The sequence below is a fragment of the Salvelinus namaycush genome, chromosome 5 (assembly GCF_016432855.1).
Source record: "Salvelinus namaycush isolate Seneca chromosome 5, SaNama_1.0, whole genome shotgun sequence".
NCBI classification, from domain to species: domain Eukaryota; kingdom Metazoa; phylum Chordata; class Actinopteri; order Salmoniformes; family Salmonidae; genus Salvelinus; species Salvelinus namaycush.
The window spans coordinates 37,414,722-37,442,057 of record NC_052311.1 but is presented as its reverse complement, the minus strand read 5'-3'; the positions used below and the strand labels follow the sequence as shown (position 1 = coordinate 37,442,057).

The 27,336-nt window shown below is 44.1% G+C and overlaps 1 protein-coding gene across 1 annotated transcript in view; it reads left to right on the top strand.

The window, feature by feature from the left end:
- LOC120047097 overlaps positions 1-4,413 on the top strand; it is a 30,968-nt gene extending 26,555 nt beyond the window's left edge. The window contains exons 3-9 of the mRNA XM_038992638.1: positions 37-53; positions 553-657; positions 740-802; positions 2,054-2,188; positions 2,300-2,449; positions 4,096-4,207; positions 4,345-4,413. Of these exons, the coding sequence (XP_038848566.1) occupies positions 37-53; positions 553-657; positions 740-802; positions 2,054-2,188; positions 2,300-2,449; positions 4,096-4,207; positions 4,345-4,413 (651 nt within the window). The remainder of the gene's footprint in view (positions 1-36; positions 54-552; positions 658-739; positions 803-2,053; positions 2,189-2,299; positions 2,450-4,095; positions 4,208-4,344) is intronic.
- Positions 4,414-27,336: the final 22,923 nt, after the last annotated feature.

Genomic DNA, 27,336 nt, shown 5'->3' with positions numbered 1-27,336 from the left:
ATGTTGTCCTTCTGGAACGTTCTCTTATCTCCACAGAGGAATTCTGGCACTCTGTTAGTGACCATCGGGTTCTTGGTACCTCCCTGACCAAGGCCCTTTTCCCTTGGTATATCAGTTTGGCCGGGTAGGCAGCTCTAGGAAGAGTCTTGGTGGTTTCAAACTTCTTCCATTTAAGAATGATGGAGGCCACGGTGTTCTTGGGGACCTTCAATTCTGCAGAATGTATTTGGTAGGCACATCTCAAGGATTGTTAATAGAAACAGGATGCACCTGAGCTTAATTTCGAGTCTCATAGCAAAGGGTCTAAATACTTATGTAAATAAGGTATTTAAGATTTTTTTTTATTGTTAATACATTTGCAAAAAATGCTTGTTTTTCGCGTTGTCATTTTGGGATATTGAGGGGGGGGGGCATTTTATAATATGGCTTTAACATAACAAACTGTGGGAAAAGTGACTGGGTCTGAATACTTTACGAATGGACTGTATACTCAAATGTGTACATAATTATAATAATACTCATAATTAATGATGCATGTCATTCTTCTTTCAGTTTTACCACTCCTGAAAGTGAAGGTCCTGTTCCCAGATGCATGGACTGGGAGAGTGAAGTGGAGACTGACGAAATGTGCTCAAGCGTCTGTTGTGATATGCAACGGTCAGCAGTCCCTGCAGATTTTCCCTTTGTACATGCATATGACTAAAATCTTTCAATTGTGTTATGGTATTGTTTCTTTTAGTTACAGGAGGAGGACACTGGCAACAGAGTTTGGTCCAAGGGAACGGAATAATTCTTCAGGGAGGTTTGTTTGAATAATGATGTCTTCTACTCTGAATTTAGCATGCTAGCCTGGTCCCAGATCTGTTTGTCCTCTTGCCAACTCTGTGGTTAATTTTCAAGCCAACAGACAATGTTTGGCGTGACAAGGAGTTGGCTTGATGGCACAGGCTGTCACTCGGCTAGAGTTCTGCATTCCCGCGGGTCCCGACAGATCAGGGCGGCACGAGCTGCGCTTTTCATGCTGCGGCAGCGGGCTGTCGGGCACATGACTTTGGGATGAAAATATTTTTGTCTCAGATTATTTGGAAACTGTCATTTTTCTGCCTGTATGTGTTAGCCTACCTATTGTATTAAAAACACGTATTTTTCGCATTATTCATTATTTGCTGCCTCAACTGCAGTAACCTACCTCATAGTTGGGCATGAAAGTTCAAGTGTGCCTATGTGTGGTCTCATTGAAATAGAGTAGGCTGCCTACATGGGCAGATAATCATGTGGCAGTTAAGTTAAATATGACTGCTGTAGTTTACTAGTGTCTAAATAAATATTGATAATGCAAAGAAGTGGACGGCACTCAACCAACGTAAGTTAAGGTGCACTCAAAACATTTAATCATCATTCAAAAGGCACAATGCGTGAATAGGTTGGGCTACTATGGTGAGTGAGATTTGTACCTTTTCATTTTCAATAAGTATTGATTACCCTTTTATTTGTCTCTTGTCAGCAAATCATCTTCCTAAAAGGTAGGCTATATCCTATATGCACAACGTAGCAAGTGTCATCTTTCTTGTTACTTCAAGTTCAGTAGCCATATCTGTGAGATCAGGTGTGCATGTGGCCTCAATTGAATAGCCTATGCATTCACAGAGAAGTACAGGGGCAGTTATCTTTCCAAGGAAATGTACTTAATCTAGTTTATTTGCTGAATATAGCCCAGTAGTACAGTTAGCCTAATATAATGGGCCATGTGAGAATCTCTGGTAATTAAACCTATTTTAAGTTGTTTTTGAGCATTTGATATTGCCTTTAAGACGCAAAATTGCTGGGACCGTTGCTGGCAAATGAGCTGCGTCACATATGCCTAAAATAACATTGCGGGACTGCTGTTGGGTTTGGGAACAATTCTTGCCGTAGCGGGTGGGAGTCAGACAGAAAGGGGGCAGAATGTGGTATGGAAAATGCGGGATGAAGAAATCAGTCCCACGCAGACCTCTACACTCAGGCTACATCCATTATTGCATTTCATTCATTAATCTGTATCCTGTCTCTTCAGCTCAGATTCCAGAGACTCTCCAGTCCCTGGTGAGGTCATGGAGGATGATGAGGAAGTCCTGATGAGGAGGCAGAAACAGATCACATATGGGAAGAACACACTCGCCTATGACAGATACATAAAGGAAGTACCCAAGTGAGTCAAATACAGGGTGAATGCTTAGATTAAATTATTGTGTTAGGCTACGTACCACCCTATTAGATCAGAAGTTAGTATTAAACAATTTGTTGTCCATTGTTTTGTTAGGCACTTGAGACAGCCAGGAGTTCATCCTAAAACTCCTAACAAGTTTAAGAAATACAGCCGGCGCTCATGGGACCAGCAGATTAAATTGTGGAAGGTGAAGATTCACGCGTGGGACCCCCCAGCCCAGGAAGGCAGTGAGCTGCAGGCCATGTAACCCCCTCAAATATCCTGGAATTTAAAACCATCTCTAAATGTTGACATACTGTACTTGCAACTTGAGATGATGGATTGACAGAAATGATGTTCTATTCTAATAGAATTGTGCCCCAACTCTTGTGCATAAATTACAAGCACAAGTTGTTCTCCTGAAGTTGGATTTGGAAGTGTGTTAAAGACATGTCAATGAAATGTATCTCTCTAGTCTCACGGTAGAGTGCCTAAGGGAAGTATTCAGACCCCCATTTTGTTCCGTTACAGCCTTATTTTTTTAATTTTTTTAATACTTCTACACACAATACCCCATAATGACAAAGCGAAAACAGGTTTTTATACATTTTCTCATTTATTTAAAATTAAAAAAACAATACCTTATTTACATAAGTATTCAGAGCCTTTGCTATGGGACTCGAAATTGAGCTCTGGTGCATCCTGTTTCCATTGATTTCTACAACTTGATTGGAGTCCAGCTGTGGTGAATTTATTGTGATTGGACATTAATTGGAAAGGCACACACCTGGCTATATAAGGTCCCACAGTTCACAATGCATGTCAGAGCAAAAAGCCATGAGGTCGAAGGTATTGTCCGTGGAGCTCTGAGACAGGATTGTGTCAGGGAACACAGTGGCCTCCATCATTCTTAAATGGGATAAGTTTGGAACCACCAAGACTTCCAAGAGCTGACTGCCCGGCCAAACTAAGCAATCAGGGAGGTGACCAAGAACCCGATGGTCATTCTGACAGAGCTCTAGAGTTCCTATGTGGAGATGGGAGAACCTTCCAGAAGGACAACCTCTGCAGCACTCCACCAATCAGGCCTTTATGGTAGAGTGACCAGACGGAAGCCACTCCTCAGTAAAAGGCACATGACAGCCGGTTGGAGTTTGCCTAAAGGCACCTAAAGACTTGGGAAACAAGATTCTCTGGTCTGATGAAACCAAGATTGAACTATTTGGCCTGAATGCCAAGCTTAACTTCTGGAGGAAACCTTGCACCATCCCTATTGGTGAAGCAATGGTGTTGGCAGCAGCATGCTGTGAGGATGTTTTTCGGTGGCAGGGAAGCACACTAAGAACACAGCCAAGACAACGCAGGAGTGGCTTCAGGACACGTCTCTGAATGTCCTTGAGTGGCCCAGCCAGAGCCTGGACTTGAACCCGGTCGAACATCTCTGGAGGGACCTGGAAATTGCTGTTCAGCAACTCTCCTCATCCAACCTGATAGAGCTTGAGAGCATCTGCGGAGAGGAATGGGAGAAATTCCCCAAATACAGGTGTGCCAAGCTTTTAGCGTCATACCCAAGAAGACTTGAGGCTGTAATCGCTGCCAAAGGTGCTTCAATAAAGTACTGAGTAAAGGGTCTGACTACTTATGTGAGTTTACAGTTTTTTTTTTTTTATACATTTTCTAAACTGTTTTTGCTTTGTCATTATGGGGTGTGTGTAGATTGAGGGAGGAAAAAATGCTATTTTATTAGAATAAGGCTGTACCTTAACAAAGTGGAAAAAGTCAAGGGGTCTGAAATGATTTCCAAATGCACTGTATATTCTTCGTGAAAGACAACCCCTTTGTGTCAGACATCTTACTCAAACCAAGTCATGTTTGTAATGCAGTTAGTATTTGTTTCATGTGTCATTTAGATATGAGGTTGACTTGGATGATGTAATGGATATTGAGCTAGATGTCCCTGAGCTGGATTCAGACTCAAGCGCACAGCCTCCTAAAGTCAGCAAGGCCTCTTCGTCTCAAGCGGTAAGTTCATTATCCAGTCTCGGCATATTTGAAAGAAACTCTTGGTCTGTGTTGAAAGGCATTGTAGTAAAGCACCATTGGACACTTAGCAAACACATTTGGAGTTAATTCTGTGTCTTTTTTTCTTTATGTTCTAGGACTCTTGCCAAGTAACTCCCAGCAAGATGATGAACATGGATACATCGGTTGACCTTGAAATGGCCTAAATGTCCTTGGTGGTTGAGAGGATAATGTGGAAAGGCCTGGGATATTGATTTCCCTCAACACCATGTTTGAAATGGATGCATCTACCAGTGATGACCACCTTTTGGTGGAATGCAGTTTCTGGTAAAGAGACATGCCTCAGACCCATTCTCAGCTGTGTGTTGACAGCTGTCACCCAGCAGGGAAAAAATGATTGAATGCTTAAAATACCAGGACAAATTGATGATAGATTGAATTCAAGTCGGTGACCTGAATTGTGTATATATCATATTTTTCTGAAATTGTGTTGTGAATGCTTGCATTGTATTTTATAGTTGTTGATTGCCTTGTATGCTGAGAACATCTTTATTGTGAGTAGTTGAAGTGTTTGCATTTTTGTTCAATTATATATTTTTTTATATATAAACTTTGAATACAATGTTGTACTGTATTTTTTGAAAGCCTATGTTGACATTGATTTTTATCAGCAGGTAAAAAATAATAATAATGAGACATTATGCCTCGGCCTTGTATTTTTCTGGATATGCTTTTTCTGCTTCCTAACTGGCTATAGCTGAGACATGCAGAGGACGTCATTTGTTTTTATACTACATTTCTGTGTAGCTGAATTTATTCTTTTTTAATATGAGAAGATTTGGTTTATATAATTGGTAGCTAGGATTGATTTAATTAAAGGTTTGTGAGTGAAGTGTAGGCCAGAAGCATGGATGAGCATAGGATCGCTGTGGATGAGTGCCGTAATTCCACCCTTTATTAAGCATAACAAGGAATGCCCTATTTTTGTCTGTTTGAAACGCATGCTGGCTAGCTAGCTACTATGCTATTAATGAACGGTCAGTGCTATCTGGGTAGGGACGTCCAACATTTGCACACCTCCCTCATAAAATGTCCTCATTATTCCCACTATAAATAACTTTAGCAACCCTGTGTTTTATAAACTTGGCTATTGATTACCACTTCAGCATGGTTTTATGGCACATTCGATGCCACACAGGGCTAACGGGCCAGAAGGTTGAGGGTTCGAGCTCACTCTCCCCGTCTGTCTCAGTACACTATGATCAGAGCCAGCTGCGGACAATAATCAGCAAGGGGGAAGTCAGATTTTCCACATTTTGATGCTGTATTTATAATTGTATAAAATATATGCAACAAATTTTCCAACAGTGCACCACACACGACCAATAAGCAATGTATAACTGCATACGGAGTACCAACTTTGCGTGCTTTTATTCCCCCACATGTTTCCTGATTCCAAAAAGTGCTTTTCTTGGGAAAAAAATGTATATTGTTGGAGATGGACTAAAAACACCAGCAAATCAGCTCCAAGTAATTTAAATTTTGGAAATCTGTTACAAAGTATTCCCACGCATAATAGAAAGATATTCACTGTGTGCAAAACAACAACACCTGCTCTTTCCATGACATAGACTGACCAGGTGAACGCTATGATCCCTTATTGATGTCACTTGCTAAATCCATTTCATCATTGTACAGTCGTGGCCAAAAGTTTTGAGAATTACACAAATATACATTTTCACAAAGTCTGCTACCTCAGTTTGTATGATGGCAATTTGCATATACTCCAGAATGTTATGAAGAGTAATCAGATGAATTGTAATTATTTGCAAAGTCCCTCGTTGCCATGCAAATTAACTGAGTCCCCAAAAAACATTTCCACAGCATTTCAGCCCTGCCACAAAAGGACAAGCTGACATGTCAATGATTCTCTCGTTAACACAGGTGTGAGTGTTGACGAGGACAAGGTTGGAGATCACTCTGTCATGCTGATTGAGTTCGAATAACAGAATGGAAGCTTCAAAAGGAGGGTGGTACTTGGAATCATTGTTCTTCCTCTGTCAATCATGGTTACCTGCAAGGAAACACATGCCGTCATCATTGCTTTGCACAAAAAGGGCTTCACAGGCAAGGATATTGCTGCCAGTAAGATTGCACCTAAATCAAAAATGTATCAGATCATCAAGAACTTCAAGAAGAGCGGTTCAATTGTTGTGAAGAAAGCTTCAGGGTGCCCAAAAAAGTTGATTCAGCTGCGGGATTGGTTCAGCTGCGCACCACCAGTACAGAGCTTGCTCAGGAATGGCAGCAGGCAGGTGTGAGTGCATCTGCACGCATTGTGAGGCAAAGACTTGGAGGATGTTCTGGTGTCAAGAAGAGCAGCAAAGAAGCCACTTCTCTCCTGGAAAAACATCAGGGACAGACTGATATTCTGCAAAAGGTACAGGGATTGGACTGCTGAGGACTGGGGTGAAGTCATTTTCTCTGATGAATCCCCTTTCCGATTGGGGCATCCGGAAAGGGGATTGTCTGGCTTGTCCGGAGAAGATGAGGTGAGCGCTACCATCAGTCCTGTGTCATGCCAACAGTAAAGGATCCTGAGACCAACCATGTGTGGGGTTGCTTCTCAGCCAAGGGAGTGGGCTCACTCACAATTTTGCTTAAGAACACAGCCATAAATAAAGAATGGTACCAACACATCGTTAACAAATTAATATTTGTGTCATTCTCAAAACTTTTGGCCACGACTGTAGATGAAGGGGAGGAGATAGGTTAAATATGGATTTTTTTTAAGCCTTGAGACAAATGAGACTTGGATTGTGTATGTGTGCCTTTGAACAGGGCCTTTGAACGGGGCAAGGCCAGCGTTATGGGCAGGCCTTAGGGGGTCTGGCCCGCCCTACCGTACCTCCTTGCTCTTCCAACTAAATTATTTTTCATTTATTTGACTGAGACGTGCGCTGACAAAGACTCATCAATCACAGTTAAAGCATCCAAAGCACGCGAAACAGCGCCCCTGTGTCACCATATGTAGACCATGTACAGTTGAAGTCGGAAGTTTACATACACCTTAGCCAAATACATTTTAACTCAGTTTTTCACAATTCCTGACATTTAATCCTAGTAAAAATTCCCTGTTTTACGTCAGTTCGGATCACCACTTTATTTTAAGAATGTGAAATGGCAGAATAATAGTAGAGAATGATTTATTTCAGCTTTTATTTCTTTCATCACATTCCCAGTGGGTCAGAAGTTTACATAAACTCAATTAGTATTTAGCTTTTTCTGTTCTGCCCACACATTTTCTATAAGATTGAGGTCAGGGCTTTGTGATGGCAACTCCAATGCCTTGACTTCCTGACTGAGATGTTGCTTCAATATATCCACATAATTTTCATCCTCGTGATGCCATCTATTTTGTGAAGCGCACCAGTCCCTCCTGCAGCAAAACACCCCCACAAAATGATGCTGCCACCCCCGTGCTTCACGGTTGGGATGGTGCTCTTCGGCTTGGAAGCTTCCCCCTTTTTCCTCCAAACATAATGATGGTCAATATGGCCAAACAGTTCTATTTTTGTTTCATCAGACCAGAGAACATTTCTCCAAAAAGTACAATGTTTGTCCCTATGTACAGTTGCAAACCGTAGTCTGGCTTTTTTATGGCAGTTTGGAGCAGTGGCTTCTTCCTTGCCAAGCGGCCTTTCAGGTTATGTCGATATAGGACTTGTTTTACTGTGGATATAGATACTTTTGTACCGGTTTCCTCCAGCATCTTCACAAGGTCCTTTGCTGTTCTGGGATTGATTTGCACTTTTCGCACCAAAGTACGTTCAACTCTAGGAGACAGAACGTGTTTCCTTCCTGAGAGGTATGACGGCTGCGTGGTCCCATGGTGTTTATACTTGCGTACTATTGTTTGTACAGATGAACCTGGTACCTTCAGGCGTTTGGAAATTGCTCCCAAGAATGAACCAGACTTGTGGAGGTCTACAATTTTCTTTCTGAGGTCTTGGCTGATTTATTTCGATTTTCCCATGATGACAAGCAAAGAGGCACTGAGTTTGAAGGTAGGCCTTGAAATACATCCACAGGTACACCTCCAATTGAATCAAATTATGTCAATTAGCCTATCAGAAGCTTCTAAAGCTATGACATCATTTTCTGGAATTTTCCAAGCTGTTTAAAGGCACAGTCAACTTAGTGTATGTAAACTTCTGACCCACTGGAATTGTGATACAGTGAATTATAAGTGAAATAATCTGTCTGTAAACAATTGTTGGAAAAATTACTTGTGTCATGCACAAAGTAGGTGTCCTAACCGACTTGCCAAAACTATAGTTTGTTAACAATAAATTTGTGGAGTGGTTGAAAAATGAGTTTAATTGACTCCAACCTAAGTGTATAAACGTCCGCCACTGGTCATACTATTTCTGGCCAGACAGCATCAGATACATGGGCTACATATAGGGGGGGGTGTTTCGCTCGCTTGATGCTTTCTCCGGTGATATAGTTTCAGCAGAGAGGAAGAGGCGAAGCGAGAGGGCTCACTCGTGAAAATCTGTCCAGTGTAAGCCCAATGCGTTTCTATGGGAATAATATGCAGACCTAAGCTTGTCGCCTGCCTTCCCGCCTTTAGGACAAAGACTCCCGTTGTTAGGGTTGAGAGATGAGCATCTCATTTTATATACAGATCTCTGGTGTCAGCCTCTTGCGAATTGGAAAGGAAAGTTGGCGGGTGCACAGTGCACTGTTAAGATGCTGGATTGCCCTAAAGTAAATTGATGATTTGCCAACATTATATAGTTACTCCTGTCTAAATAAAATCATTCAAAGTACTTCGCCACAGAGGATCATTGGCTTTAAAATAAATAGCTGTGGATTTTTTTCAAATCACAAATGTTTGGGAACCCTGCAATTTGGGTAGTGTGGCAATAGGTCTAGCTGATTGAGTTGTGACTGTCAGTGAAAAGTGTCTAAAATATGTGTGAAGATAATGCGTCTCGAGTATAATTTAAAATGTTGCATCATGAAGAAGAGGGGGGTGTGGCGAAGATATGGTGCATCTCCAGAATGCATATGTAGTGTCGTGACTTTACTATCCTTCATCATTTACTATCCTTCATCATCCTATCTGATGACTGATTCAATTAGTCATGTAACAATTAACTCATTAGGATTTGGGGCACCATGGATGAAGTTGTTTGGAGTTACCATCTCCCCAATTGAACTCTAAGGTCTTTACCTATTTCGTCAATGAATAGTCATCTTATTAATCATTACCTCTTATCAAATACTAATTCTGAATGATCACAACCTTGGATCTGCAAAAATCCCAGCCTTGCTTTTTATTCCGTACTACACAAATTGGTTTAATTATTTATTTTCTAGCTAACTAAATAATAACACAGAATACACATACACCCTTCACATGAGACAAAGGTCCCTAGTGGACTGACAGAATACGCTTGTTACAACATAGATGGTGAGGGGGGAAGAGCGATTGAGAGAGAAAAAGGCACACTTATCGTCAAGACATTTCAGAATTATTCTCAGTAACGTTAATCATATAAACTCAGCAAAAAAAGAAACGTCCTCTCACTGTCGACTGCGTTTATTTTCAGCAAACTTAACATGTGTAAATATTTGTATGAACATAAGATTCAACAACTGAGACATAAATGTAACAAGTTCCACAGATATGTGACTAACAGAAATTGAATAATGTGTCCCTGAACAAAGGGGTTGGGGGAGTCTTTCAAAATCAAAAGTAACACCAAGGCAACTTTCAAAATCAAAAGTAACACCAAGGCAGCTGCAAGTTCCCGGACATTTCTGGGGGGAATGGCCCTAGCACTCACCCTCCAATCCAGCAGGTTACAGATCTGCTCAATGGGATTGAGATCCGTGCTCTTCACTGGCCATGGCAGAACACTGACATTTCTGTCTTGCAGGAAATCACGCACAGGACGAGCAGTATGGCTGGTGGCATTGTCATCCTGGAGGGTCATGTCAGGATGAGCCTGCAGGAAGGGTACCTCATGAGGGAGGAGGATGTCTTCCCTGTAACGCACAGCGTTGAGATTGCCTGCAATGACATCAAGCTCAGTCCGATGATGCTGTGACACACTGCCCCAGACCATGACGGACCCTCCACCTCCAAATCTATCCCGCTCCAGAGTACAGGCCTCGGTGTAACGCTCATTACTTCGACGATAAACGCGAATCCGACCATCACCCTTGGTGAGACAAAACCGAGACTCGTCAGAGAAGAGCACTCTTTGCCAGTCCTGTCTGGTCCAGCGACGGTGGGTTTGTGCCCATAGGCGACGTTGTTGCCAGTGATGTCTGGTGAGGACCTACCTTACAACAGGCCTACAAGCCCTCAGTCCAGCCTCTCTCAGCCTATTGCGGACATTCTGAGCACTGATGGAGGGATTGTGCGTTCCTCGTGTAACTCGGGCAGTTGCTGTTGCCATCCTGTACCTGTCCCGCAGGTGTGATGTTTGGATGTACCGATCCTGTGCAGATGTTGTTACACGTGGTCTGCCACTGCGAGGACGATCAGCTGCCTGTCCTGTCTCCCTGTAGCACTGTCTTAGGCCTCTCACAGTACGGACATTGCAATGTATTGCCCTAGCCACATCTGCAGTCCTAATGCCTCCTTGCAGCATGCCTAAGTCACATTCACGCAGATGAGCTGGGACCCTGGGCATCTTTCTTTTTGTGTTTTTCAGTCAGTAGAAAGGCCTCTTTAGTGTCCTAAGTTTTCATAACTGTGACCTTAATTGCCTACCATCTGTAAGCTGTTAGTGTCTTAACAACCGTTCCACAGGTGCATGCTCATTAATTGTGTATGATTCATTGAACAAGCATGGGAAACAGTGTTTAAACCCTTTACAATGAAGATCTGTGAAGTTATTTGGATTTTTACGAATTATCTTTGAAAGACAGGGTCCTGAAAAAAGGCTGTTTCTTTTTTTGCTGAGTTTAGTTTGCATACGAACCACCGCCCATTTGGAATAAGAAATCATGAATGTTTTTACATGTGAGTTGTATCTCTGTCGGAAAAGCCCGTCTTCGGAATGTTGTCCATTCAGTCGTATGGCTCTGATTGTCCGAAAGGGGTCTCCCCTTTCCTGTCTTCTGCTGACGTTCACTCTGGAAGATTGGTGATGAGCGTAGTAGGATAGTCTCACTTACATTTGCTTTTCTCGATATTTGATTTAAGACAGCTAATCAGCTGTCCCAGTGATTGTCTGAGGTGAGCTTCTCGCCTCTTCCTCCTTGTGTTGGTATTCAGGATTCAGACCACGATGGACATGAGTTTCAACTCTTCGTCTCTGGACTAAAGGAAGGTGAGTTTATTTCTTCATTTCGTGTTGAGGTTCAGAGTTTCAACCATTTCAAACATAGCCTTCGCTTCACGTTTCCTGGTCTGATATGTTAATTCTTAGCCAGTCCTTTTAAGCATTCTGGTCAAAAAGGGTGGTTCCATCACACTGACACGCTCTTCTGACCTCACTCAGGGCGTGGCTACTTATGCACAGTTTATAGGAGATAGATTCTCTTATCCCTCCTAAAATCGCATTACTATCTTAACTTCTCTGGGATATGTGGGACGCTAACGTCCCACTTGGCCAAAAGCCAGTAAAAATGCAGAGTGCCAAATTCAAATAAATTACTATAAAAATCTAACTTTCATGAAATCACACATGAAATACACCATATTAAAGCTACACTTGTTGTGAATCCAGCCAACTTGTCTGATTTCAAATAGGATTTACGGCGAAAGCACACCGTTGGACGTTAGCGTCCCACATATCCCAGAGAAGTTAACTCACCACGTACACCACAAATTTTCTCTTCGCCTCACACAAGTCAACAAAGTCTGTTTTGTTTTACCATCCATTGCGAATGATAGTTCCTCAATATTTGAAAAATCTTTCCAACACTCCTGGCCTAATCACCAAGCCTCAGTGTGAAATAGCAAAATATCATGATCTGATGATCCCATATATCCAGTGGAGACATAAAAAAACTGCTTTCTGTTCCGAACTCACTGAAGCAGGAAACTTTTAAGGGCCCGGAATAGGCTAGTTGATACAATGTTGCAAGTTCGTTAGCGACAGCTTCAGGCCAAACCCTGTGATGATTTGATACTTCAGTAGCAATAGCTCATGTCAAAACAGAACGAAAGGGAGTTAGACAGGCAGAGAAGAGAGATTAATGTGATTGAAAGAATTTATCAAAATATTTTCTTCTGTTTGTATTTGTTAGCTTTTAGGCCTATGTATTTTACTTAGTTGATTATGGAAGTTATAGGCCTACTGCTGCATCTGAGTTCTATGCTCTCATTTATTTAGCCGCCAATGGATCACAATGTATCAATGTGTCCATATAGCAGAGGCTAGTGCTCTCGCCATAGTTGATTTATTTACTTTTAGATTTTTATAATTTTACACAGACCGGTAGAAACTTCCTTATAAACTCACTCACACAGTCAAGGAGGGCCTTGTATGCATCGATTAAGTTAGAGTAGCAGTGGTCCAGTGTATTGCCCGCACGGGTGCTACAGTCAATGTGCTGGTAGAATATAGGTAGCCTTGTTCTCAAATTAGCTTTGTTAAAATCCCCAGCAACAATAAATGCATCCTCAGGAAATATGGTTTCCAGTTTACATAGAGTCCAGTGAAGTTCTTTGAGGGCCGTTGAGAAATTTATGTCGCTCTTGTATCCAATAGTTCTTCCCGGCTGTATGTAAAACGCTTAATACTGGGCTAACAATGTAAGAAATAATACATAAAAAAACAAAATCCTACATAGTTTCCTAAGGACTCGAAGCGAGGCGACCATCTCTGTCGGCGCCATCTTGCCGTCCCCCAAAGCCCTTAACAAAGATTCTACTTATCCTATGATTACCCTAGCTCCAAACCTAGAGGAAATCCAATCCTGTTCCTCCTAAAGAAAAATACTAATTATATGAGTAAAAAGCGGAAGCTTACCTCTCTAACTGATATCTTAGAAAAATACAGAAAAAGTTAACATGCTCCGACTCTAACAAACAAAATACAGCAATAGAATGTATAGCAAAAATGCCCCAAAAAACAGAATCTCTGCAGAAATTGCAAAAGGGATGTGAACAAAAACGTATATACCGTTATGGCTCCCTTATAAACTCCTCCCCACAACCCGGTTACGTCATATTCATATCATACTAGCATTTTCCCCTGATATGGAATTTTCCCAGTCACTACCACCCCCCCACCCCACACAGTTTATTTAATGCCACATTTTACAGAACAACCTGCTTACACAATCATTCCCTTGAGAACGATATTACAACTGGTCCATGTTAGACCCCCCCCCCCCCCCCCCTAAGTCACATTCTTTGTTGGACTAAATCGACCTCCAGCAGGACATCAAAGGACGGGGTGGGAGGAAGCTCATGTAGAATGTCATGTCCTTCTGTAATCTACTCTGGCATTCTACCAGGCTCTGGCTCTGCTGCCGCTATTTCCGCCTCCTCCTTTCTATGCTGGCTGCAGCGTCTCTCAGCCCTGTACCCCACCTTTACCAGTCGTATCCAAGTTCCTTTTATACCGGCATGCCCAATCTCTGTTTGCACCCCGATAACCAACTGTTCCATACAGTTATCCGGGACATTTATGCCTTTTCCCAGCTCTGTCCCCCAACAACAATTACACCTCTCATTTGGGCCAACATGTCAACCTCTCTATTACCTTCTCAATATGTGGTGTGACTTTTTTTGTGAGTGACCATTTTTGTAATGAGTTATGCTATTTTCTCCCATGACCCCCTGTATGCCACTTCTTTACCCTTAGCAACCTCATAACCATTTTCTTCCCAAATCCCCAGATCATCCTTTAGTGCCCTCACACAGTAGTCACTCTCCGTTATTAAGCGTACCCGCTGTATCCTACACTTCTCAGCCTCCAGTAGGCCTTCCAGTATTGATCTTACCTCGTCTGCCTGGGCTGTACCTTGCCTTTGCGTCACCTTTTTCTCCTGGTGTTTTAATATGTAAGCCCAGTAGGCCCCTGTATCAGTCCCCTTTTGGGAGCCATTGGTATACAGTTCCCACTCTATCTCTGGCTCATCCACCTTAGCCTGCTTCTCCGGCCAATCACCATACGCAAACTGCAAATGTGGTTCAAACAGGATATTCTCCCATCTACCCCATCGCATGTTTGTGGTTCTGGTGCCCTCCACCGTTTCTTACTTCAACTTCCTGTGCACACTGCTCTGAGCGTGTACTATGATCGGCATACCTCCCGCCAGTTATATTATCCTTTTCCAGTAATGAGACAGCCTGCACTGAAAATTCCTGCTCTGGCAGAACATATTTCTGCATTACCGACCCTATGGTTCAAGACCAGAGTGCTATTAGCCCTCCTTCCTTATTTACCAGTCTAGTTTCCGAACCCATTCCATCCACATGGATCCTTACTACCCGATCTTTGTCTTGGTCCCTAGGTTTGACAGTAGTGTAACTGCGTATGTGTTCGATAATCTCCCTTAACCTTAACTCATTAGCCTCTGCCCATACAAATGCCTTGTTTGACAGCTTTTAATTTAAAAAAAAGTATTATTTATTACAAAAAACACAAGGAAGGGGTAACATTGAAGTATCAGAACATGAAGTACAAACAATATAGCATCAAGACACTATCAAACATGTATCAGTCTTTCCGCAACAGAGCCATCCTTATGTGTGAGGGTGCGTGTGCATGATAGTGATATAAAATATGTCATAGTTTCCTTTTTCATGATCACAATCTTGTGAAACCCGAACCCTCCAAGATCCCCCCACAGTTCCCCAATAGCTGTCCCTCAACCATTTGAGACCCCTCCCACAGCCCCCCCCCCCCCCCCCCCCGAAGAAAAAAATAAATAAAATCCCCACCCCCAAGAACCCCCAATGCATCAAAAACCAAGAGAATGAACTAAAGAGAAAAAAGGAAAAGACAGAAGAAAACAGCAAACAACAATACCTGCTCCTGTAGTCCACGATCAGCTCCTTGGTCTTGCTAACGTTGAAGGAGAGGTTGTTGCTCCGGCACCACACTGCCAGGTCACTGAACCCCTCCCTGTAGGCTGACTCATCGTCGCTGGTGATCAGGCCTACCGCCGGTGTCGTCAGCGAACGTGAAAATGGTGTTGGAGTCGTGTGTGGCCACACAGTCGTGGGCGAACAGGGAGTACAGGAGGGGACTAAGCACCCCCCTGTCGGGCCCCTGTGTTAAGGGTCAGCGTGGTGGAGGTGATGTTGCCATGCCAGTCCAGGATCCAGTTGCAGAGGGAGGTGTTCAGACCCAGATTCCTCAGCGTGGTGACGAGCTTGGAGGGGACAATAGTGTTGAACGCTGAGCTGTAGTCAATGAACCGCATTCTCACATAGGCATTCCTCTTATCTAGGTGGGTGAGTGCAGTGTGGAGAGCAATTGAGATTGCGTTGTCTATGGATCTGTTGGGAGGGTATGCAAATTGGAGTGGGTCTAGGGTGGCTGAGATGGTGGAGTTAATGTGTGCCATAACCAGCATCTCAAAGTGCTTCATTATTACAGAAGTGAGTGCTACAGGGCGGTAGTCATTGTGGCACAAAGCCTTAGAGTTCTTAGGACAGGATTGATTGTGGTCATCTTAAAACATATGGGGATATATATGACGGTGTCAGAGTAAGGCCCAAACATTTTTCAAAAACTCTAGTCACCCAAGTCATAGACTGTTCTCTCTGCTACCGCATGGCAAACGGTACCGGAATGCCAAGTCTATGTCCAAAAGGCTCCTTAACCTTTCTGAACCACCCATCCCGGATCCGGGATAATTGTCATCAGAAACGCTGACTAGCATAGCCTAGCCTAGCGCGAACGGTATATAATAAAATATAATTTCATGAAATCACAAGTGCAATATTGCAAAACACAGCTTAGCCTTTTGTTAATCCATCTGTCGTCTCAGATTTTGCAATTATGCTTTACAGCGCAAGCAATACAAACAATAAGAACACCTAGCGTCAGGAAACTTGGTCACAAAAATCAGAAAAGCAATCAAAATAATCGTTTACCTTTGATCTTTGGATGGTTTCACTCACGAGACTCCCAGTTAGACAGCAAATGTTCCTTTTGTTCCATAAAGATATTTTTTATATCCAAATATCTCAGTTTGTTTGTTGCGTTATGCCCAGGAATTCACCGGAAAGAGCGTTCGCGACAATGCCGGAAAAAATTCCAAATTATATCCATAATGTCCACAGAAACATGTCAAACGTTGTTTATAATCCATCTTCAGGGTGTTTTTCAAATATCTATTCGATAATATATCAACCGGGACAGTTGGCTTTTCACTAGGACCGAGAGAAACAATGGCTGTCTTTCACTTTTGCGCAAAAATCACTCGGAGAGCCCCCACCTATCCACTTACGCAATGTGGTCGTTCACGCTCATCCTTCAAAATAAAAGCCTGCAACTATGTCTAAAGGCTGTTGACACCCTAGGGAAGACATAGAAAAAGAAGTCTGGTTGATATCCCTTTCAATGGGCAATAGGTATGCATGGGAACAGAGAGGTCTCAAACAGGGCCACTTCCTGGTTGGATTTTCCTCAGGTTTTATCCTGCAATAGCAGTTCTGTTTAACTCACAGACAGTTTTTACAGTTTTGGAAACTTCAGAGTGTTTTCTATCCTAATCTGACACTTATATGCATATTCTAGTTTCGGGGGCTGAGAAATAGGCAGTTTCAAATGGGTACGTTTTTTAGCCAAAAACGAAAATGTCGCCCCCTATACTCAAGAAGTTAACAGCTTCTAGCTCCAAGCCATAAGACTGCTGAACAATTTAATGAAATGACCAACCGGACTATTTGTATTTTACACTGCTGCTACTCGCTGTTTATCTATGCATAGTCACTTTACCCCTACCTATATGTACAAATTACCTCGACTAACCTGTACCCCCGCACATTACATTTACATTTAAGTCATTTAGCAGACGCTCTTATCCAGAGCGACTTACAAATTGGTGCATTCACCTTGATATCCAGTGGAACAACCACTTTACAATAGTGCATCTAAATCTTTTAAGGGGGGGGGGGGGGTTAAAAGGATTACTTTATCCTATCCTAGGTATTCCTTAAAGAGGTGGGGTTTCAGGTGTCTCCGGAAGGTGGTGATTGACTCCGCTGACCTGGCGTCGTGAGGGAGTTTGTTCCACCATTGGGGTGCCAGAGCAGCGAACAGTTTTGACTGGGCTGAGCGGGAACTGTACTTCCTCAGAGGTAGGGAGGCGAGCAGGCCAGAGGTGGATGAACGCAGTGCCCTTGTTTGGGTGTAGGGCCTGATCAGAGCCTGAAGGTACGGAGGTGCCGTTCCCCTCACAGCTCCGTAGGCAAGCACCATGGTCTTGTAGCGGATGCGAGCTTCAACTGGAAGCCAGTGGAGAGAGCGGAGGAGCGGGGTGACGTGAGAGAACTTGGGAAGGTTGAACACCAGACGGGCTGCGGCGTTCTGGATGAGTTGTAGGGGTTTAATGGCACAGGCAGGGAGCCCAGCCAACAGCGAGTTGCAGTAATCCAGACGGGAGATGACAAGTGCCTGGATTAGGACCTGCGCCGCTTCCTGTGTGAGGCAGGGTCGTACTCTGCGAATGTTGTAGAGCATGAACCTACAGGAACGGGCCACCGCCTTGATGTTAGTTGAGAACGACAGGGTGTTGTCCAGGATCACGCCAAGGTTCTTAGCGCTCTGGGAGGAGGACACAATGGAGTTGTCAACCGTGATGGCGAGATCATGGAACGGGCAGTCCTTCCCCGGGAGGAAGAGCAGCTCCGTCTTGCCGAGGTTCAGCTTGAGGTGGTGATCCGTCATCCACACTGATATGTCTGCCAGACATCCAGAGTTGCGATTCGCCAACTGGTTATCAGAAGGGGGAAAGGAGAAGATTAATTGTGTGTCGTCTGCATAGCAATGATAGGAGAGACCATGTGAGGATATGACAGAGCCAAGTGACTTGGTGTAAAGCGAGAATAGGAGAGGGCCTAGAACAGAGCCCTGGGGGACACCAGTGGTGAGAGCACGTGGTGCGGAGACAGATTCTCGCCACGCCACCTGGTAGGAGCGACCTGTCAGGTAGGACGCAATCCAAGCGTGGGCCGCGCCGGAGATGCCCAACTCGGAGAGGGTGGAGAGGAGGATCTGATGGTTCACAGTATCAAAGGCAGCCGATAGGTCTAGAAGGATGAGAGCAGAGGAGAGAGAGTTAGCTTTAGCAGTGCGGAGCGCCTCCGTGACACAGAGAAGAGCAGTCTCAGTTGAATGACTAGTCTTGAAACCTGACTGATTTGGATCAAGAAGGTCATTCTGAGAGAGATAGCAGGAGAGCTGGCCAAGGACAGCACGTTCAAGAGTTTTGGAGAGAAAAGAAAGAAGGGATACTGGTCTGTAGTTGTTGACATCGGAGGGATCGAGTGTAGGTTTTTTCAGAAGGGGTGCAACTCTCGCTCTCTTGAAGACGGAAGGGACGTAGCCAGCGGTCAAGGATGAGTTGATGAGCGAGGTGAGGTAAGGGAGAAGGTCTCCGGAAATGGTCTGGAGAAGAGAGGAGGGGATAGGGTCAAGCGGGCAGGTTGTTGGGCGGCCGGCCGTCACAAGACGCAAGATTTCATCTGGAGAGAGAGGGGAGAAAGAGGTCAAAGCACAGGGTAGGGCAGTGTGAGCAGAACCAGCGGTGTCGTTTGACTTAGCAAACGAGGATCGGATGTCGTCGACCTTCTTTTCAAAATGGATGACGACGTCATCCGCAGAGAGGGAGGAGGGGGGGGAGGGGGAGGAGGATTCAGGAGGGAGGAGAAGGTGACAAAGAGCTTCCTAGGGTTAGAGGCAGATGCTTGGAATTTAGAGTGGTAGAAAGTGGCTTTCGCAGCAGAGACAGAAGAGGAAAATGTAGAGAGGAGGGAGTGAAAGGATGCCAGGTCCGCAGGGAGGCGAGTTCTCCTCCATTTCCGCTCGGCTGCCCGGAGCCCTGTTCTGTGAGCTCGCAATGAGTCGTCGAGCCACGGAGCAGGAGGGGAGGACCGAGCCGGCCTGGAGGATAGGGGACATAGAGAGTCAAAGGATGCAGAAAGGGAGGAGAGGAGGGTTGAGGAGGCAGAATCAGGAGATAGGTTGGAGAAGGTTTGAGCAGAGGGAAGAGATGATAGGATGGAAGAGGAGAGAGTAGCGGGGGAGAGAGAGCGAAGGTTGGGACGGCGCGATACCATCCGAGTAGGGGCAGAGTGGGAAGTGTTGGATGAGAGTGAGAGGGAAAAGGATACAAGGTAGTGGTCGGAGACTTGGAGGGGAGTTGCAATGAGATTAGTGGAAGAACAGCATCTAGTAAAGATGAGGTCAAGCGTATTGCCTGCCTTGTGAGTAGGGGGGGAAGGTGAGAGGGTGAGGTCAAAAGAGGAGAGGAGTGGAAAGAAGGAGGCAGAGAGGAATGAGTCAAAGGTAGACGTGGGGAGGTTAAAGTCACCCAGAACTGTGAGAGGTGAGCCATCCTCAGGAAAGGAACTTATCAAGGCGTCAAGCTCATTGATGAACTCTCCAAGGGAACCTGGAGGGCGATAAATGATAAGGATGTTAAGCTTGAAAGGGCTGGTAACTGTGACAGCATGGAATTCAAAGGAGGCGATAGACAGATGGGTCAGGGGAGAAAGAGAGAATGTCCACTTGGGAGAGATGAGGATCCCAGTGCCACCACCCCGCTGACCAGAAGCTCTCGGGGTGTGCGAGAACACGTGGGCAGACGAGGAGAGAGCAGTAGGAGTAGCAGTGTTATCTGTGGTAATCCATGTTTCCGTCAGTGCCAAGAAGTCGAGGGACTGGAGGGAAGCATAGGCTGGGATGAACTCTGCCTTGTTGGCCGCAGATCGGCAGTTCCAGAGGCTGCCGGAGACCTGGAACTCCACGTGGGTCGTGCGCGCTGGGACCACCAGGTTAGAGTGGCAGCGGCCACGCAGTGTGAAGTGTTTGTATGGTCTGTGCAAAGAGGAGAGAACAGGGATAGACAGACACATAGTTGACAGGCTACAGAAGAGGCTACGCTAATGCAAAGGAGATTGGAATGACAAGTGGACTACACGTCTCGAATGTTCAGAAAGTTAAGCTTACGTTGCAAAAATCTTATTGACTAAAATGATTAAAATGATACAGTACTGCTGGCTGGTGAAGTAGGCTAGCTAGCAGTGGCTGCGTTGTTGACTTTGTTTGAAAGTGTTGCTGGCTAGGTAGCCTCGATAACCTCGATAATTACTCTAAACTACACAATTATCTTAGATACAAAGACAGCAAAGACAACTATGTAGCTAGCTAGCTAACACTACACTAATCAAATCTTTCCGTTGTAATGTTTTGGTAGAAGTTGGCTAGCTGGCTAGCTAGCAGTGTTGACAACGTTAGAAGGACGAAAATAGCTGGCTAGCTAACCTCGATAATTACTCTAAACTACACAATTATCTTTGATACAAAGACGGCTATGTAGCTAGCTAAGAAAAAAAATGCTAAGATCAAACAAATCAAACCGTTGTACTGTAATGAAATGAAATGAAATGTAATACTACCTGTGGAGCGAAGCGAAATGCGAAATGCGACTACTTGCTCCACCCGGAAGTCCCGTTGACTCGGTACTGGTACCCCCTGTATATAGCCTCATTATTGTTATTTTATTGTGTTACTTTTTATTTTTTACTTTAGTTTATTTAGTAAATATTTTCTTAACCAACAACACAGTTTTAAGAAAACAGAGTTAAGGTGCATGTGACAAATACAATTGGATTTGATTACAGACTGGGACAAGGAGATGTTGAAAATTCCCTTGAATATGCCTGCCAGCTGTTCTGCACATGCTCTGAGAACGCACCCTGGAATACCGTTGGGGTCCCGGCCTTGCGGGTGTTGACCTCATTAAAGTGAAAGTAAAATCGTGGGAAGAGGTGGGCGGTTTTGCCTTCGCTTTAATCTCACCAGGATCCCCCCTCTCTTGCCTCTGTTACGCTGGCTTTTCCTTTTGGGTAGCCCGAAAATTGGGTTGGAATTATAGAGAGCCCAGGGCAGATGAGTTGAAGTAGAAGTCGGAATTAGGGTAAGTAACTGCCGATCCGATGTTCAGGAGTTGTCGGTTGTAAGAAATAATAGCGAATACATTTCGTGAAAATAGAGTAAAAATAAATGACAAAATAATAAGAAAGTTGGGCCGGCACTTCCAAAAGGGCAGCTATCCAGTACGGCACCATCTTGCTGTTATTGTGAAGTGGAAATATCGAGGAGCAACAACGGCTCAGCCACAAAGTGGTAGGTGACACAAGCTCACAGAAAGGGACTGCCTAGTGCTGAAACGCATAGTGGGTAAAAATTGTCTGTCCTCAGTTGCAACACTCACTACCGAGTTCCAAACTGCCTCTGGAAGCAACGTCAGTACAATAAATGTTCGTCGGGAGCTTCATGAAATGTGTTTCCATGGCCGAGCAGCTGCACACAAGCGCAATGCCAAGCTTTGGCTGGAGTGGTGTAAAGCTCGCCGCCTTTGGACTCTGGAGCAGCAGAAATGCGTTCTCTGGAATGATGAATCACGCTTCACCATCTGGACAAATCTGGGTTTGGCGGATGCCAAGAGAACACTACCTGTCCAAATGCATAGTGCCAACTTTAAAGTTTGGTGGAGGAGGAATAATGGTCTGGGGCTGTTTTTCATTGTTCGGGCTAGGTTCCTTAGTTACAGTGAAGGGAAATCTTAACATATTCTAATGATTCTGTGCTTCCAACTTTGTGGCAACAGTTTGGGGAATGCCCTTTCCTGTTTCAGCATGACAATGCCCCCGTGCACAAAGCGGGGTCCATACAGAAAGGGTTTGTCGAGATCAGTGTGGAAGAACTTGAGTGGCCTGCACAGAGCCCTGACCTCATCCCCATCTAACACTTTTGGGATGAAATGGAACGCCAGGCCTAATCACCCAACATCAGTGCCCTACCACACTAATGCACTTGTGGCTGAATGGAAGCAAGTCTCCTCAGCAATGTTCTAACATCTAGTGGAAAGAATTCCCAGAAGAGTGGAGGCTGTTATAGCAGCAAAGGTAAGACCAACTCCATATTAATTCCATGATTTTGGAATGAGATGTTAGACGAGCAGGTGTCCAAATACTTTTGGCCATGTAGTGTACCTGAATTTGTCCAATAGAAACTCTCATTTGCAACTGTTGGACTAATGATTACACCCTAGATCAGCTAGATGCAGGAAAGAGTGTGTCACCTTGATTACAAAAATGTGCACCTACATTGTAAACTTTCATGCATCAGCTAAGTTGTAGCAACCTCATGATGGGCATAGGGACAATTATAGTATGATGTAGTAGCCTAAACCTATCGATGTTAGAATTGAACTGGGTGAATGGAATATGAATGACAGTCATTCAATATGATGTCATAGAAATAAGACCATGCTCATTAATAACAAATTGTCCTCCCTCCGACCGCCACTGATATACACTGTGTACAAAAAATGCTCTTTCCATGACATAGACTGACCAGGTGAATCCAGGTGAAGCTATGATCCCTTATTGATGTCACTTGTCAAATCCACTTCAATCAGTGTAGATGAAGGGGAGGAGACCGGTTAAAGAAGGATTTTTAAGCCTTGAGACAATGTGTGCCATTTAGTGAATGGGCAAGAAAAAAATACTTAAATGCATTTGAACAGGGTATGGTAGTAGGTGCCAGGTGCATCTGTTTGAGTGTCAAGTACTGCAACGCTGCTGGGTTTTTAAGATCAACTGTTTCCTGTGTGTAACAAAAATGATCCACCACCCAAAGTAAATCCAGCCAACTTGACAAAACTGTGGAAAGCATCCCTGTGGAACGCTTTCAACACCTTGCAGAAGCCATGCCCCAATGAACAAAGGCTGCACTGAGGGCAAAAGTGGCTGCAACTCAATATTCCTAATGTTTTGTACACTCAGTGTATATGCCCTTTGTTGATCAATTTGTATGTCTATTTATCAAATCATTCACTCTATACATTCAATGACGTCCAAACTCTCACCATGTTGAGTTACTGCTTGAGCACTGTGCCGACCTCACATTGTTGTTCTGTGATCAGCCTCTGAAGGGACTTTTAGTTTTGAACTCTGAACTTCAGGGGTTGGGTGCTCCCTGTGAAAAAGCTTCCCTGGCCCAGTTCACAGCCTGCTTCTCTGGCAGTATGTCCAACCAGCCTCACAACCGCAGACCATGTGTGTGGAGTCATGTGGGCAACCGGTTTGCTGATGTGAACGTTGTGAACTGAGTGGCCCGTGTTGGCAGTGGGATTATGGTATGGGTAGGCATAAGCTACGGACAACAAGCACAATTGCATTTTATCGATGGCAATTTGAATGTACAGAATTACTGTGACGAGATACGCCATCCCATCTGGTTTGGGCTTAGTGGGACTATCATTTGTTTTTCAACAGGACAATGTCCCAACACACCTCCAGGCTGTGTAAGGGCTATTTTAGAATTCCTGCACCTAAATATTAACATTACTGGCTATCAAAATAATTTAGTCCTAGCACACCATGTACCTGCCAAACAAATATTTAGCATGTGGGTATTTGTTTTATTTATTCAACCTTTATTTGACTAGGCAAGTCAGTTAAGAACAAAATCTTATTTTACAATGACGGCCTACCCCAGCCAAACCCTAACCCGGACGACGGCTTGGCCAGTTGTGCGCCGCCCTATGGGTCTCCCAATCATTGCCGGTTGTGATACACCATGAACATTTGCCCTTGAAGTATATTAGTTTTATCACTGACCTTAACTCTCTAATAATTAGCAGGTAACAGTTTTGACTGTCATGTGCCAGTGGGGTCACCAGTGCCACTATAAGAATCTGCCCATGATGGACAATCCCAGCATCATCCCAGGAAACGGTGCTAGTACACGGACCAGAGGTTGAGAAACACTGAGTTAGACTGTCTTTAGTATCTTCAAAGTGGCTGTGAGAAGAGACTAGACTGTCTGTCTAAAGTCATCTTCGGGGTGTCCAACTAATCCTGTAGCATATTTGCTGACTGTAGATATCCAGTTAACTGACATGCAGTTCTTTTTAATTCTCATGATTTCATTTTGATTCACCTAACATACAATTCTATATGGTCGATCCCTGCTTCTGTGAACTTTTATCACTTCGGCAGATTCTTATTAAACAGGGCAATTAAGGGGAAGGAAGTCATCTCTCTTACTTGGTGACAGTGTTTCCTGCCCAATTAACACATCTTATTGTGTTTGCTACATTAAAGGTATTTGATTTGTAATTTCTTTCTGTATATACAGTACCAGTCAAAAGTTTGGACACAACTACTTATTCAAGGGTTATTCTTTATTTTTACTATTTTCTACATTGTAGAATAATAGAGAAGACATCAACACTATGAAATAACACATATGGAATCATGTAGTAACCAAACCAAAAAAGTTTTCAACAAATCCAAATATATTTTAGATTATTCAAAGTAGCCACCCTTTGCCATGATGACAGCTTTGCACACTCTTGGCATTCTCTCAACCAGCTTCACCTGGAATGCTTTTCCAACAGTCTTGAAGGAATGCCCACATATGCTGAGCACTTGTTGGCTGCTTTTCCTTCACTCTGTGGTCCAACTCATCCCAAACCATCTCAATTGGGTTGAGGTCGAGTGATTGTGAAGCATTTATTTGGTCTACAATTTCTGAGGCTGGTAACTCTAATGAACTTGTCCTCTGCCGCAGAGGTAACTCTGGGTCTTCCATTCCTGTGGCGGTCCTCATGAGAGCCAGTTTCATCATAGCGCTTGATGGTTTTTGCGACTGCACTTGAAGAAACGTTCAAAGTTCTTGAAATGTACCGCACTGACTGACCTTCATGTCTTAAAGTAATGATGGACTGTCGTTTCTCTTTGCTTATTTGAGCTGTTCTTTCCATAATATGGACTTGGTCTTTTACCAAATAGGGCTATCTTCTGTATACCACCCATACCTTGTCACAACACAACTGATTGGCTCAAACGCATTAAGAAGGAAAGAAATTCCACAAATTCACTTTTGACAAGGCACACCTGTTAATTTAAGTGCTGGTTGAGAGAATGCCAAGAGTGTGCAAAGCTGTCATCAATGCAAGGGTGCTACTTTGAAGAATCTCAAATATATAATACATTTTGATTTAACACTTTTTTGATTACTACATGATTACTACATGACATTTGACTGGTACTATATATATACACTGCTCAAAAAAATAAAGGGAACACTAAAATAACACATCCTAGATCTGAATGAATGAAATATTCTTATTAAATACTTTTTTCTTTACATAATTTTTGTGTGATTTTGTTGTCAGCACATTCAACTATCAATGGAAATCAAATGTATCAACCCATGGAGGTCTGGATTTGGAAAACCACACTACAGGCTGATCCAACTTTGATGTAATGTCCTTAAAACAAGTCAAAATGAGGCTCAGTAGTGTGTGTGGCCTCCACGTGCCTGTATGACCTCCCTACAATGCCTGGGCATGCTCCTGATGAGGTGGCGGATGGTCTCCTGAGGGTTCTCCTCCCATACCTGGACTAAAGCATCCGCCAACTCCTGGACAGTCTGTGGTGCAACGTGGCGTTGGTGGATGGAGCGAGACATTATGTCCCAGATGTGCTCAATTGGATTCAGGTCTGGGGAACGGGCGGGCCAGTCCATAGCATCAATGCCTTCCTCTTGCAGGAACTGCTGACACACTCCAGCCACATGAGGTCTAGCATTGTCTTGCATTAGGAGGAACCCAGGGCCAACCGCACCAGCATATGGTCTCACAAGGGGTCTGAGGATCTCATCTCGGTACCTAATGGCAGTCAGGCTACCTCTGGCGAGCACATGGAGGGCTGTGCGGCCCCCAAAGAAATGCCACCCCACACCATGACTGATCCACTGCTAAACCGGTCATGCTGGAGGATGTTGCAGGCAGCAGAACGTTCTCCACGGCATCTCCAGACTCTGTCACGTCTGTCACATGTACTCAGTGTGAACCTGCTTTCTTCTGTGAAGAGCACAGGGCGCCAGTGGCGATTTTTGCCAATCTTGGTGTTCTCTGGCAAATGCCAAACGTCCTGCACGGTGTTGGGTTGTAAGCACAACCCCCACCTGTGGACGTCGGGCCCTCATACCACCCTCATGGAGTCTGTTTCTGACCGTTTGAGCAGACACATGCACATTTGTGGCCTGCTGGAGGTCATTTTGCAGGGCTCTGGCAGTGCTCCTCCTGCTCCTCCTTGCACAAAGGCGGAGGTAGCGGTCCTGCTGCTGGGTTGTTGCCCTCCTACGGCCTCCTTCACGTCTCCTGATGTTCTGGCCTGTCTCCTGGTAGCGCCTCCATGCTCTGGACACTACGCTGACAGACACAGCAAACCTTCTTGCCACAGCTCGCATTGATGTGCCATCCTGGATGAGCTGCACTACCTGAGCCACTTGTGTGGGTTGTAGACTCCGTCTCATGCTACCACTAGAGTGAAAGCACCGCCAGCATTCAAAAGTGACCAAAACATCAGCCAGGAAGCATAGGAACTGAGAAGTGGTCTGTGGTCACCACCTGCAGAACCACTCCTTTATTGGGGGTGTCTTGCTAATTGCCTATAATTTCCACCTGTTGTCTATTCCATTTGCACAACAGTATGTGAAATTGATTGTCAATCAGTGTTGCTTCCTAAGTGGACAGTTTGATTTCACAGAAGTGTAATTGACTTGGAGTTACATTGTGTTGTTTAAGTGTTCCCTTTATTTTTTTGAGCAGTGTATATATATATATATATATATATATATATATATATAGAAGCACTAAGGATGTGTGGTATATGGCCAATATACCACGGCCATATACAACGCAACGCAGAGTGCCTGGACACAACCCTTAGTATATTGGCCATGTATCACCACTGAAACTATACTCTTAATGAAGGCAAAATTCCAAATATATATATATATATATATATATATATTTGGAATTTTGCCTTCATTAAGAGTATAGTTTCAGTGGCTTTGGGCTTACTGCAATGCAATGTAATGAAATCAGGG